The 13,975-nt window shown below is 39.5% G+C and overlaps 1 protein-coding gene across 1 annotated transcript in view; it reads left to right on the top strand.

Moving 5' to 3' along the window:
• The window catches only part of LOC102775830 (natural resistance-associated macrophage protein 2-like), a 29,544-nt gene extending 16,298 nt beyond the window's left edge, over nt 1-13,246 (top strand). The window contains exons 11-16 of the mRNA XM_087833679.1: nt 11-97; nt 3,399-3,518; nt 3,797-3,946; nt 8,482-8,555; nt 9,694-9,847; nt 11,553-13,246. Of these exons, the coding sequence (XP_087689805.1) occupies nt 11-97; nt 3,399-3,518; nt 3,797-3,946; nt 8,482-8,555; nt 9,694-9,847; nt 11,553-11,660 (693 nt within the window). The 3' untranslated portion in view covers nt 11,661-13,246. The remainder of the gene's footprint in view (nt 1-10; nt 98-3,398; nt 3,519-3,796; nt 3,947-8,481; nt 8,556-9,693; nt 9,848-11,552) is intronic.
• Nucleotides 13,247-13,975: the final 729 nt, after the last annotated feature.

The raw sequence follows: 13,975 nt of genomic DNA, 5'->3' as shown, positions 1-13,975 counted from the left end.
CTTTTTTCAGTTCAATGTCTGTAATCAAACAGGCAGTCCACATTTAGACCTGTTCCCTCTGAATAATGAAACTCTCAAGGTGGACATCTACAAAGGGGTAAGCTTTTATGCTTTTTACTGAAAAACATGATAAGAAAAGTCTGTGACCATTTAAACGTATAACAAAACAAATATGTTTACAAATAAACAGGTAAAGATACTGCCTCTCAGCTTATTTGCTCATACCACACGTTTAAATTGAGTGCGATTATAAAGTAATAAGACTCAAACTACAGTGGTCCCTCGTTTATAGCGGTAGTTACGTTCTAAAAATAACCGCAAAGTGGCTTACCTGATTTTTTTTTACAATTATTATAGATGTTTTAAGGCTGTAAAGCGCCTCACTGCACACTTTATACACTTTTCTCCGACAAGCTCGAACGTTTCCACACTTTTCTCTGGTTTAAACACTCTAAAAGTTCAAACCTTCGTAGAAAAATAAGTCCAGTATTATAGAATGAAACAAGTCACCCGCGGTTGCCTTTGATGGTGCAAAACATTTCATTGAAATTTTTGTTTGTTGGAAAAACTTACAAACATACAGTACCTCACTTCAGAGTCACATTGGTAGCGATCGAAGATTTAGGTAAATTTGACAAGGTGAACGCGTTCTGTACTGTACAGGAGACACGGCACAAGATTGAATGACAATCAGAATCAGAAATACTTTATTAATCCAGAAGGAAATGGTCTACAGCAGGGGTGGGCAACTCCAGTCCACGAGGGCCGGTGTCCCTGCAGGTTTTAGATGTGTCCTTGAACCAACACAGCTGATTTAAATGGCTAAATTAGCTCCTCAACATGTCCTGAAGTTCTCCAGAGGCCTGGTAACGAACTAATCATGTGATTCAGGTGTGTTGACCCAAGGTGAGATCTAAAACCTGCAGGACACCGGCCCTCGAGGCCTGGAATTGCCCACCCCTGGTCTACAGCCAATCAGAATACAGAACACAATGTGCTGTTTTAAAAAAAAAAAAGCATGCAAAATTGCACAAAAAAGATCTGCAAAACAGTGAGACCACGAAAGGTGAACCGCGTTATAGCGAAGGACCACTGTATACCAAAACTTGACCTAATTTAAAGATTTTTAAGGTCATCTCCTTGTGCATCTCTGAAATGCTATTTTTTATGCTCCCGTTGAGATCAGTGATGAACAACAGCTAAAAACTAAGTCTGTGCAAAGATGTGAATTGATGCAAATTCAGACCAGGCGACACATTTGGAGGCAAACACGTGTCTGCAAGCTTTGATCCACACAAAATGAGAACTTTGTTTTTTCCTTCAGAGCTGGCATCAATTTAAAAAGCTGCTGGGAACACACTTTAAGATTTTGGCCCATATTCACATGATGGTGTTACACAGTTGATGCAAATCGTCCGTTTAACCGCATCTATTCGATTGACATCTGCCATCCGAATGTTGCAGCAGAAATAAAGAACACTTTTCTCCTATTGCCCAGTTTTGCTGAGCCTCTGTGTATCGGAGCCTGTTGCCTGCTCCTAGCAGACAGGAGTGGCACTGGTGTGGTCTTTTGCATTCAGAGATGCTCTTCTGCATGCTTTGGTTGTAACTTGAGTTGCTTTAGCAAGGATTTTTCCCCCCGTCTGGGGGCCTCTGGATGTCTGGAGTTTTGATCTCCTCCATACCTGCTTCATGCCCTGGAGGACGGGGCTGTGGCCCCCCCACACCCTCTAGCAGATCATTACATGAAGGAACCTTTTAAAAAACAAGCACGTCCATGCTCACAGGTGTACACACGGGTGATCACACACACAAACTACACCCTTTTTGGCTGCTACCTCAAAGCACACTGTGTGCTGTCGATTTTACATGCTGCACAATAATATTTAATATTTAGTATTTACTGTCATATTCCCATATATCATTGTGATGTTGTTTATTCTATTGCTCTCGTTTTCTTCTGCTTGTTTTCTTTTTTCTTTCTCAACAGGTGATCCAGGTGATCGATATATATGGATTTTTTTTTTTTTTTTTGCTTATTCTGTTTTTTGTTTTTTGCCCTTCTCCCCCGTCCCTCTTCTCAACTGTTTTTCTTTCCCTTTTTCTTTCTCCCTTTTCTTTCCCCTAGTCAAGTCTGTCCCGTATTCAGCAAGTGAAAATAAAATAAACAATAAAAGGTGAATCAAATGGACCATTACAGCAAAGCTGGGATGGTCAATTTGGTAAAGTAAATCCGTTGGGCATCTTTCTTCGCCTTTAGACAATAATTCTGATGGCAAAAGAGCCAAACGGGACAGGCAAAAAAAAAAAAAGGATTTTCCCCCCGAGAACAGCTGCTTCCTAGATATTTTTCTCTTTTTCAGGCCACTTTCTGTAAACACTAGAGATGGTTGTTAATTATTTATATCACAACATATTTAGCAGCTAGTTGTCTTTACCGTTCCTGAATGTATTGATTTGCTAACATTTAATTAACTCGTTAGAGCTTTGCCTTAATAAGCAGTTGAACTGTACCTAATGAAGTGACCGTATGTAGTGGAATTACAAGAAAAGGAGTGAACGAACTTAAGGGAAAATATTTGTGGCTTTTTTCTGAAACTGTGTGGACACGTTTGGTCTGAACATACTTATACTTGCATATGCATGTGTGATTTCACCACAGAACTTTAAATTGCACAAAGAGCTTTCATCAGCTTCTGTGTCAAATTGACTCAGAGCGCTTGCTGGGGATCATCACTGATCTCCAGCTACGGCCCAGAAAACAAATAGAAAAGCTTGGAGTCGTTTCTTATTTTTAAATTTAAAGGCTCATTCAGGCATGTGTTGCTACAACAGATTATCTATCCAACCAATCACTCGTTTTATTTGCTGATTATCCAGCTAAGGTCGGTCCATCACATTCTATTGCCATATATTATGTCGTTTTCCACACTGTGAAATGAAATATTGCTGTAATAAATCAAAGACACCCATCAGTACAGCTCATTGGGCTACACTGTAGGGAATAAAGGATTCCTACGCTGTAATTAAAAGCAGAAGTTATCCGTGAATTCACAGAAATTGTTGGTTTTTTTTCACTATTTAAAAAAAAGTGGTGTGTTTGACACCCCTGCAGAACTCGGGGTGTTTGTAGCCTTTGTGTAGTTTATTCAGTAAAACTTAAAAGCACACAAACAGGTCAAATTTGCAGCACATAATGACAGGATTGTGTTTTATATAATATTTCTGAGATCATGTGGATTCAAGCCCTGCAGGAAACGGTGACAATGACATTAACATGCATTTATTCTTAACGCCCTCTCTGGTTTTAGTGGCAGCAAAGTGGGCCTGCGCTGGTTTTGCAGAGTGTGTTTTCTGTTTTTTATCCACTGTCATCTGTGTTTGCGTGTCTGTAACAGGGAGTGGTGCTCGGCTGTTTCTTTGGCCCAGCTGCTCTCTACATATGGGCCGTGGGGATCCTTGCAGCTGGTCAGAGCTCCACCATGACTGGAACATACTCCGGCCAGTTTGTCATGGAGGTCAGTGAGAAAGGAAGAACCAGATGTGAACAAAAACCACATGCAAAGCTCAAACAGTGGAAATGTCAGCGCTAGCTCTTTCCCTTTAACGCAGATATGTCCTCCCATTCTTTCTTTACTTGAGCCCTTTATTTGGCCTGTTCAAAAGCTCCTGCGTGTAATTTACTTATTTACTTATAATCACGTACAGCTGCAGTCGGTTTGCTTCACTAAATCTTTTGTAAACAAGCCCCGTTTTCTTGTAAATGTCACCGACTGATTTGTTCTCCTTCCCTCAGGGCTTCTTAAACTTGCGCTGGTCACGTTTCGCTCGGGTGTTGCTGACCCGCACGCTTGCCATCACGCCCACCCTGCTCGTGGCCATCTTCCAGGACGTGCAGCACCTGACGGGCATGAACGACTTCCTGAACGTGCTGCAGAGCATGCAGGTCAGACAGAGGTTAAAAGCAGTTCAGCTTCATTCAACCATCCGCCAACAGCACCACTTTTCTTTTAGGCTTATTTATCTTTGTAGTGCTGTTCTTATTAAGTGCATTAAGGTCATTAACATAACTTAAATGCACAAGCAAGCAGGACTGGTTTTCAGGTTTTGGATCAAGTTCTAGGTTGGTAAAATCAAAACAGGCTGTACTCTTATCGTTAAATGATAAGATAAGACTGTCTAAGCGGCAATAAGAATGCCTCGTTGGAAAAAAGAAACAGCGTTGACCCAGTTCCTGCAGTATGAAAGAATTTATTGTCTGTACTGAATAAAATGTTGCCAGACTGGGTCCAGTTGCTTCTGAAATATTGAATACACAGCACAAATGAGTTGCAAAGCATCTTTGTTACTTAATTTGTGTCTAATTAATGTTCCTGCATACTTAATATACACTGATTCACAGTCCCCAAGGAAAGCAGGCAAACCTTAGGTCCAGGCGTTCATGTGGATATTACTTTGATACATAATAACTACTTTATTTTCTTTAAAGGAACCCATTCTGTTCTATTTCAGCTCTGTATAATTATCCCCAGAGGCTACTACAGTAGCTTTAAGCAGCTTAAGCATCTCTCCCTTTAAGCTGACTTCCTTCTGATTGGCTGCACCACACAAACAAAAGGTTTGAGCGGTAGATGGACGAGTTTCTGTGTTCCTGAGATGACCATGTTTGGGATATTCGCTCCCAGATATTTCATACTGATCCAAGACAAAAAACCTGTCTGAAACAGTTTATGCCTCTGTGGAGAATCTTTGTAGAGCCTAGGATGTAACTTATGTAAGGGCCCAGTGTCATTGCCCACATGTATGCTTCTCTAGTGTGGTGCATACGTGTTAATCACAGTGCCTGTCCCGAACATTCAAATGCAGTGCCAGCAGAAAAAAAAAAAAAGCGGAGTTTTTTTTTTTTTCCTCGTGGGTTTCTGCTCTTTTTTGTGGTCACTCTTTTTTCAGGGGCAAACATATTTCAAATTCAAATTTTATTTGTCACATACACAGTCATACACAGTACGATATGCAGTGAAATGCTTACACAACTGCTCGTGACCTAAAGAGAAAAAGAAAAGGCTATGAATAAGATAGGAAATAAATATGAAAATTAAAAAGGGTAAATTTAACTAGGAAGGAATAAAATAAAATAAAATATAACAATTAAAGTTAAAAATGAGATAACTGTACAACACAAATTAGAATGAAGGGTAAATTTAACCGGGAAAGAATAAGATAAAATATATAAAGTTGAAAATAAAATAACTGTACAACAAAATACACAATACACAGTATAGAAATATATAAGAATGTATGAAGAAATATAAATATATATATACTCAATAACAGCAGCTGTACAAGTATTAAATGGAAATGAAGAATATAATGTCCAGTGTTGTGCAATCCACATTTGTAAGTGTCTTGTGCAGTGTGCAGTATTTGTCCCTCTAGTGTTTGCACTTCTTTCTACAAAGAAGTGTACAGTTTCATCAGTCTTCCTCTGGGAATTTTCTGGCATTTGTGAGTCCTTATATATTATATTGATGCTATGATTATTATTCCTTATACTGAGGCGGTCATTGTTATTCTCTCACTGATAAATTCAAAAACAGCAGTGAAAACGTTGCAGGTGTTAATCGCCATTATAAGTCAGGTTTACTCATCGTGGTTTGTGCTGCTCAGTGTGTGACAACAGTTAATATATAAATAATGATCATTAATCTTTATTGCTTAAAAACAGCAATATATCATCTGGACGTTTTCAGTGGGAGAAACATTTTATCACTCCCACTGAAATTGCTCCATCCAGATGGATCGGCTTTCTGGGATTTCCTTACCTGGATGAGTGAGCGTGCATTAGGACAGATGCATGCTCAGATAAGCTAAGCAAGACAAAAATTACAGGGGAAAAATTCAGCTGTACCACTGTCTGCATAGTGGGATTGGTCATGTGTAGAACTACATCTTAAAACTGATAATTGAACATAAAAGAGCTTAAAGGCATTAAGCCTCGTCAATTGAAATCACTGTGCATCACTGCAGATTCATTTATACATGAGGTTTCTTGAAGGTGTTGCTGCAGCAGCTACAAACACTGCAGCTATGCATCATTATAGTCTATCATTATAACAGCAGGTGTCCTGCAAACAGGTGTAAAGAAACATTTTCACTCTTTCCATAACTAGGAAGGGAAAATGTTTGCTTGTGCGTATATCGTACGACATTGTGTATAAATACCTTCATCATGTCTCATTTGATCTGTAATAACATGTCTGCGAATATGTTTTTGGGGGACGTTTTCATAACGTGAGGAACAAAAACCTGAAGACTTCCTCGGGTTTTTTTCTCAGGGCGAGGTGTTAGCTTAGTAAACCAGAGTTACAGAGTGGTGTTGTGGATTATAAAGGCAGTGGGCATGGAGGTTTTAATGGAAAAACACAAGCTGCATTCTGGGAAATGTGGGATCAATCCTTTTTGGGGGAGTTTAATTTCCTCCTCCGTTTCCCTCAACTTTACAAGCACCTAGAATCAAACGAACACCACATCCCTTTGAAATAATAAGTTTGGACACTTATTCCTTAGAGACATCAACACTGAACACATCAAAACCGTGCCATAGTTATTGATATGGAAATATTTGTTGGCTGTCAAACAAACTCTGTCAGCTGCGTTTTGGTCAGATGGCTGCAGAGGTCAGCTCACTCCATCACTCTATTTCTTGGTCAAGCAGCTCTTACGGTGCTGCTGGAAAAACAAATTATGGCCCCACTGAGCATGAACCACATGGGATGGCGCGTCGATGTGGGATGTTGTGGTAGCCATGCTGTTCGAGTGTTGCCTTGAATTCTCAATAAATCACCAACCGTGTCTCAAGCTTCACAGTGGGAACCACACATGCAGATAACATCCGTTCACCTTGACTGTGCCTCACAAAGACACAGAGCTCACATCTGGATTGATCCAGATGTCCAATATTTGTTCGTCCAAGTTTTTTTCTTCTTCTTGGTCTTCTGAAGTCTTGGTTTCTTTGCAGCATTTCTATCATAAAGGAATCATCAGTGCTCTGATGTGAGCTGTAGTCTGAATTATTGATTTCCAGTGCTCAAATTTCCAAACTTAACAAGAGAAAATTTCTAGATTTTTTTTTAAGCATTGCTTAAAAAACTGTTGTTTGTTTTTAACCAAAAATATTTACAACCTCATGAAGCTGTTTAAGAATGTAATGATACTGTGTAAAGTTAAATAAATCCAGTTGAGCCATTTAAGACCACTAAAATCAACAGTTTTGCTCTGCATTGCACCAAATAATGAAAAACTTTTTAAATAAGTAGAGTTTTTAAAAATGTTAACAGTAATACTTTGTGTATGTAGTATTCGAATTTAGTAATACTACATTCAGTATGATTAATACACCTTTAGTTAGTTATTTGCTGTTAACTAACAAATAGTTGATAACTAATAATATCTCCAGAATTTATGTAAACCTTTCACCACCAGGGGGCAGCAGTTTAGCAGGAAATGTTTTTAAGATGCCTCATTCCTCTTTGAAGTCACTCATGTAAAGCCAGGGACACCTCCTCCTCGCTGTTCCTCCTGTGCATGCGAAGCGTTGTAGGAGAGTCACCCCCGTGTAAACCACACCTGCTTAAAACCACAACTTCCTTTCCTAAAGCTAACATAACTGTCTCCTTGGAAGCGGCCTCACTGTGTGGAGTTTACTTGCTTTCTCCAGGTATTACAGCGTCCTCGCACAGTCCAAAGACATGAATGGGGTTGAGTTAATTGATATAATTCTAAATTTAGTTGTATATCTCTGTGTCAGCCTCTGCAGCGGAAATAAATAAATAAGAAGATCTTCATAAAATCTCAAAATACACAATTATTTAAAAAGATCAAGATTACATTCATTTGCAGCACCATCTTGTGATACAGACTGGTATTACATCAAAGACCAGCTCTAATTCATCTTCAGTAGATATCACTTCAACACAATACATTTGAGATGCGTTTGTTTTTTCACATGCTCCGGTGTTTGGTGTATGGTAATGTGTAGTGTAAAGCCTAAAATAACCAGACCAAAGCCAACCAAGTAAATAACACGGTGCTATGTGAATGGACAGAGTGCAAAGACTGAGACTTAAATGCTGCCAGTTTCATTGATTAGCTCTGCCAACAAGGAGCCTGCCAGACAACACAGAGGGACAAACAAAGGAAAACATCTGCCAATGAACTCCAACACTTCAAGTGCCCATAAAAACAGGAAAGCAGCTAAATAAGTATCAGAATAGATTTGAACTTCCTCATTTCATTACCTGAGTATTCTACCTAAACTTTACTACAAGTACAAGCAGACACGGAGGTAGCTAAAAGGGAAAAAAATTACAAAATCACTCCAGATGTGCCAAACGACTTCCCTCTGCACCTCCCAGTGGACTAAGAGGTTAACAGTTGGTGTGATCATTTAGTGTAACACATCATCTTCTTCTTTTCTCCCAGCTGCCATTCGCCCTCATTCCCATCCTCACGTTTACCAGTTTGCCATCTCTCATGAACGAGTTTGCCAATGGACTGTAAGTAAATCAAATCAAACCTGCTTGTTTTTATTAGAACCCTGTTCTTTAAACAAAGCAAAATACAAATCATTTATTGCTCATATTAAAAATGCAAAGTGATGACACTGAAAAATTGTGGGGTTTTTTTGTTTGCTTTTTAAAATAAAAGCTTCTTTTTAATCTGATACCAGCAACACCCTTAAATGGGAGCAACAAAAGACTGGAAAAAATGAGTAAAAAAACCTGTGATGCATCATCTGAGAGCAAATGCAGTTAATTAGTAACATAAGTATAAAATTACACAGAGAGTACCCCAGAGAGGAGGACTTTAGGAGCAAAAATGAGAAGGGGTTCAACACTGTGAGAGATTACAAGGGCAATTTGTTTAATAATTTGGAAATAATTTTTCTTCAACATCAAATTGAAAAGAAATAGAGGAATTCATCATCTCAGAGAAATCTCTGTATACAAGGGAAAAGTTTAAAAGAGACGCGATGCTGCAGTTAAAATCTCTGTGTGGGCTCAGGAACACTTGGGAAACCCTCAGTGGTGCATCCACAAATATAAAGTTAAATATCCACCATGCAGGCAAAAAGACAGATCTAAACGCCATCCTGTTCAGGGCTCATTCAAGAGGCATTGTGGCCAAGTGGAGACCTGACCATCCTGTGTCAAAGTTGGTATCTGTGCATGGAAAATTTGCATATCTTTAAAAGCACCATTAGTGCTTAATGATGTGCGTGGGTTTTGGAGCAACATAAGCTGCCCTGCAGACTTTAGCAAGTCTTTGCCAAACCATGTTCTGCACGGTTCCAGACATGCCAAGCACGAGGACATAACAAATATGACAAAGGAAGTGCTGAGCAGCTGAAATTTTATACCAGGCACGAATCTGAAAATATTTTTCTTTCAAATATAAAGCAGAAAGTCTCCTTAGTTTCCAAACTGAGATGAATCAAGAGTAAAACCTTACCATTGTCCCGACTTTTTTTTTTCCTCCCCCCAACTGGGGCATCGGTTTTTCAAAAATCCATAACATCTATTATTTTCATCAGCTGATATGTTGTTTATGTGCCTTTTTAGCGTTAACACATCATCTGAACTTTTATTGGAGCGGGCCTGCCTTTGAACTTCACCCGTTCTTATCTTTCTGCAGGGTATTTAAGATAGGAGGCGGAGTGGTGATCTTGATCGTGTGTGCCATCAACATGTACTTCGTTGTAGTCTACGTGAGCATGCTGGGCAGCGTGTGGCTGTACGTGCTGTCGGCTTTCCTGTCCATAGCATACCTGGTGTTTGTGGGATACTTGGTAAGTAACAGCAGGTTGTATGGGAACTGTTCTTGGCAGGGTTTAACTTTGTTTTACTGAGTGAACATTAACTTCTTGGGCATTTAATAGTCAAAGCGTGTTTTCACAAATCTTCAGAGAATTATCTCTGAGCTCTTAGCCTAAAATTATTAAAAAGGAATTCCAGCTTCAGGGTGATTTTGGAGCAACTCTGAACAAAAAAGGGGCCAAAACTTTTACCTCAGTGAGGAGGTGTGGCTGTGGGTTTAATGGACCTTTTACTTTTTACATGCCAGAGCCCATCGATGACACGCATATAAAGGCACAATGCAATTTCTGCAGTTAAGCATTGTTATTACACTGGCATGTTTAAATTGGTTAACTAACCAGCCAATCAAAATGTTGATCATGAGCGAGATACATGAGAATTGCTCTTTGGGTCCATCTTTCACTTTTTTCCATCAGCAACTGTACAAAATATATTCAATCCAATTCAATTCAATTTTATTTATATAGCGCCAAATCACAACAAAAGTCGCCTCAAGGCGCTTCATAGATACAGAGAAAAACCCAACAATCATATGACCCCCTATGAGCAGCACTTTGGCGACAGTGGGAAGGAAAAACTCCCTTTTAACAGGAAAAGAAACACTCAAAGGCAGTTACGATAACCTTTAATTAGTATTGTCCTCTTGTATAAATGAACACTATAAATCAATCACCACATCTTAACCCTGTAACACTGTGTCGTATTTTTAATTTTTGTGTCAATAAATTGCACAAAAATGCCAGATATTGTCACATTTGTTCTGGGACCTCTTGCATACACGGTGGGGATAGCAGCACAGAGCAGAGCAAGATCAGTGACAACAGATTTGAGGTTAAGTCAGGAAAGTCAAATCGAAGAATTGGAGTGGAGGTGTGTTGTAAAGTGATGTGCAGATACAGAGCTACAGCATGACCAGGTGGATGCAAGGATTTCAGCTGACGAGATTTGGAGTTTGGGGCGGAAATGCCACAAATTTACCGCTCTAGCCTCGTGGGCGTCAGTGTTCGCTGTTTTTTTTAACACAAAAAATGATTTTAAGATGTCAGTTTGCTAAATAATATCTACTATATCATCCTAAGCTTTTTAGACCATTAAAAAGTGATTGTCTGACTAAGTTGTCGGTGTATATCGCTCTTGTATGTTTGGGTAATTTTGCTCCTTTTGCATTGCATTCTCTAATTTAAAGTTATGCAGCCACTTTGAGAAGTATTCAGGTCCCTTCACTTTATTAACACTTCTTGTGTTTCACGTTTTAAAGCCTATAATAAACAAAATAAAAATATTTTATTTTTTTAAATGTTAGAAAGTCTCCGCTCCACTGAGCAGTACTGATTAGCCAGAAGCAGCTGCAGCTTTAAATCTTTTTGCGAGAGTGTCTGCAGGATTTGGACACCTGGATTTGGGCAGTTTTCTTTCCAGCAGATCCTCTTGAACTTTTCAAGGCTGGATGGGAAAGCATCTCTGGACTGCTGTCTTCATCTCCGCAGATGTTCTGTGAGGTTTAAATCTGGTCTTTGGCTAGTCCACTCAAGGACAGTCTTAGACATGTCCTGAAGGCTCTCCGGCGGGTCTGAATGCTTTCTCAAGTGATGCATAACTTGAACAAATTCATTCTGTAAACTTTTTTTTTTTTTTTTGGCCTGTGTGTGTGTGTGTGTGTGCGTTTTTGTGCTGCAGGTGTGGTTATGTCTGATCGCTCTGGGGGTGTCCTGGCTCGATCCGAGCACCAGGAGAGGGAACGACACGACCATCCTGATCCAGCGGCAGCCCGAGTTTGACTCATGACATTCGCGTCAAAGGTGCATCTGTGGACAACCTGACTGACTGTGTTTAGCTTCAGATGAAGTCTTATTTAGTCCCAAGTTATTTATACGAGACGTTTGTTGACTTTCAGATGAACTTTGACGTTTGGTTGGTGCTGTACAGATTTTTTTTAGTAATGAAGAAACAAATTTATTTGTCACTGTAACTTTATTAAAAGGTAACTTACTGATTGTGAAAAGCTTAGGTGAATTTTAAAGATTGACAGGTTTACAGACGTCCGATGTTTATAATCAGTTTTTGAAGGACTTAATGTGACAGAAAACATGTCAGGACTATTTTAAGAAACCAAACAGACTGAATCCCTGTGAAGAAGATTTACAAATGATACCCAGGCTTTTAAAATCAGTGGTTTCATTTTCAGGAGGGAGTTTTAAAGTTTTAAAGACAAATTCATGTCTTCAAAAATGCCTTTCAACAACAAGGCAGTGACGTGCTGGATTTCAGCAGACATATTTTATTTTTACAGCTCACTATCACACATTTGCTGAAGAAGCTTCAGAATCTCAGCAGCATACAGAATCTTCTGACATGCAGCAGAGATAAGGAGAAACTTCCCCAAATGCAGGAAGTCGCTAAAAAAAAAAAAGAGGTCAGGAAGAGCCGCTGAGGAAGGATCCAGGATGTTATGCTCAGAAAAGCAACAGTGCAGACTTCCAATGTGAACAACTGCGATGACAAAATTAGACCTTAAACGTCTGAAGAAACTGAATGTATCGGAGAGGTGTTAAGATGTGATGAAAAAAAGAAATATAAAAATAAATGAAGTAACAAAATCAGCTAAAATTGCATTAATATAATTAAACAGGAGAATAACGTGTAAGTTATTAATAAACAGACTCAATTTTTGTTCTTAAACGGCGCTAGAAGTGTGCAAAATCAAAGTTTTCTTGAAGTTCGTTTACAAACGCTAAAGACTGCTTCAGTCCAAGAAATACAGTAAACAAACATTTTTTGGTTCGGTTACATTTTTTGTATTTTGAGCTAATTGAATTCAAACTGCAGTTTCTCTTTCGGCCACAGGGAGGTGTTGCAGGCTTCAGGAGAGACTTCTCATTTACAGTAAACATCTCACTACCACAGCTTACAGCATAACACATTAAAGGACATGCAGGCTTACATCATGCCCATGTGCAGTCACCAAAAGCAGCGTTACTGTGTGAGACAAAATGAATGCTGAGCGCTGAGACTCGCTGCTGCACATGCCTGTGGTGGTATGTCAGAAGAGTTGCAACTTATTGTGCAACTGCGAGCCAAACACTGCTTGTTTCACTGTTTGAATTCCAGTGCTGAAGTGCTTCGGCTTTGCGAGCTGAGCTGAGGCGGATGAACAGGTTTTTCTTTGCATTGTGGCGGGGAACTTTTTTTTCCCCCTCTCTCTCTCTCTCGCTCCCTGTCATGGAGGCAGACTTATGTAAGAGGGGAGAGTCTTCCCACCGCCCCTCTCTGTTTTTGTTTTTCTCAATGAGCCAATGTCTCCCTGCCTAGGCCTCACAGCCTGTCCAGTAGGCCCCTTTCCTGGAAACATAGCCTAGCAGAGGCCACTCAGGGGCAGGCCTGTGAGGTGGGAGGGTGGGGTGGGGGGGCTCTTCCAGCAAATCACATGATTTGACCCTACAGTCATAGCTCTACATGAGGCTCAGATGCTGCAAGCACATTTCAGCAGCCAGTTTGTCATCAGCATGATTGGATGCGGCTTTAATGCACGGCAGAGTGCATGAGGCTGTAAGTAGACTCCGTGCATCCCCAGGTGTGACATTTTTGAAGTAGAAACACAACATCTAAAGGACAGTGTGTGTGTGTGTGTGTGTGTGTGTGTGTGTGTGTTCTTTAAAGACAGTTATGTCATTTGTTTTTATGTTGTTGGCCTTAATGCCAAAATAAACTTGATGAACAGTTTTGCAGAGATTAAAAAAATATATTTTAGTATTTGATTATGCTGACCATGATATGTAAAAATGTAATATTGATAGTGTCAATAATGCACATGTGATAATAATTGTTTTTTTGTGTGCCATTTCCACAGCCATGGTTACAGACTCTCCTTTTGAAGTCTTTGCACTTATTTTAAGTTGACGTTATTTGCCATAGTTATTAACATTGTAGCTATTTTTCTCTCTATATATATATTGCAATAATATTGATTCAGTCTGACAATAATTGTTAATTAAAATCTATTATTGTGACAGCCCTACTTGATGGAAATTCAGTGATGTGTTTCATCCAATCTAAAGCTGATGCATCGAGCTTCTTTATTGTGTGTCTGTCTTTTGTTAGAG

The sequence above is a fragment of the Neolamprologus brichardi genome, chromosome 20, assembly GCF_056152115.1.
Source record: "Neolamprologus brichardi isolate AB-2024 chromosome 20, ASM5615211v1, whole genome shotgun sequence".
In the NCBI taxonomy this organism is placed as follows: domain Eukaryota; kingdom Metazoa; phylum Chordata; class Actinopteri; order Cichliformes; family Cichlidae; genus Neolamprologus; species Neolamprologus brichardi.
Note: the sequence above shows the minus strand (reverse complement) of the source record. Positions and strands in the feature narration are given on the sequence as shown.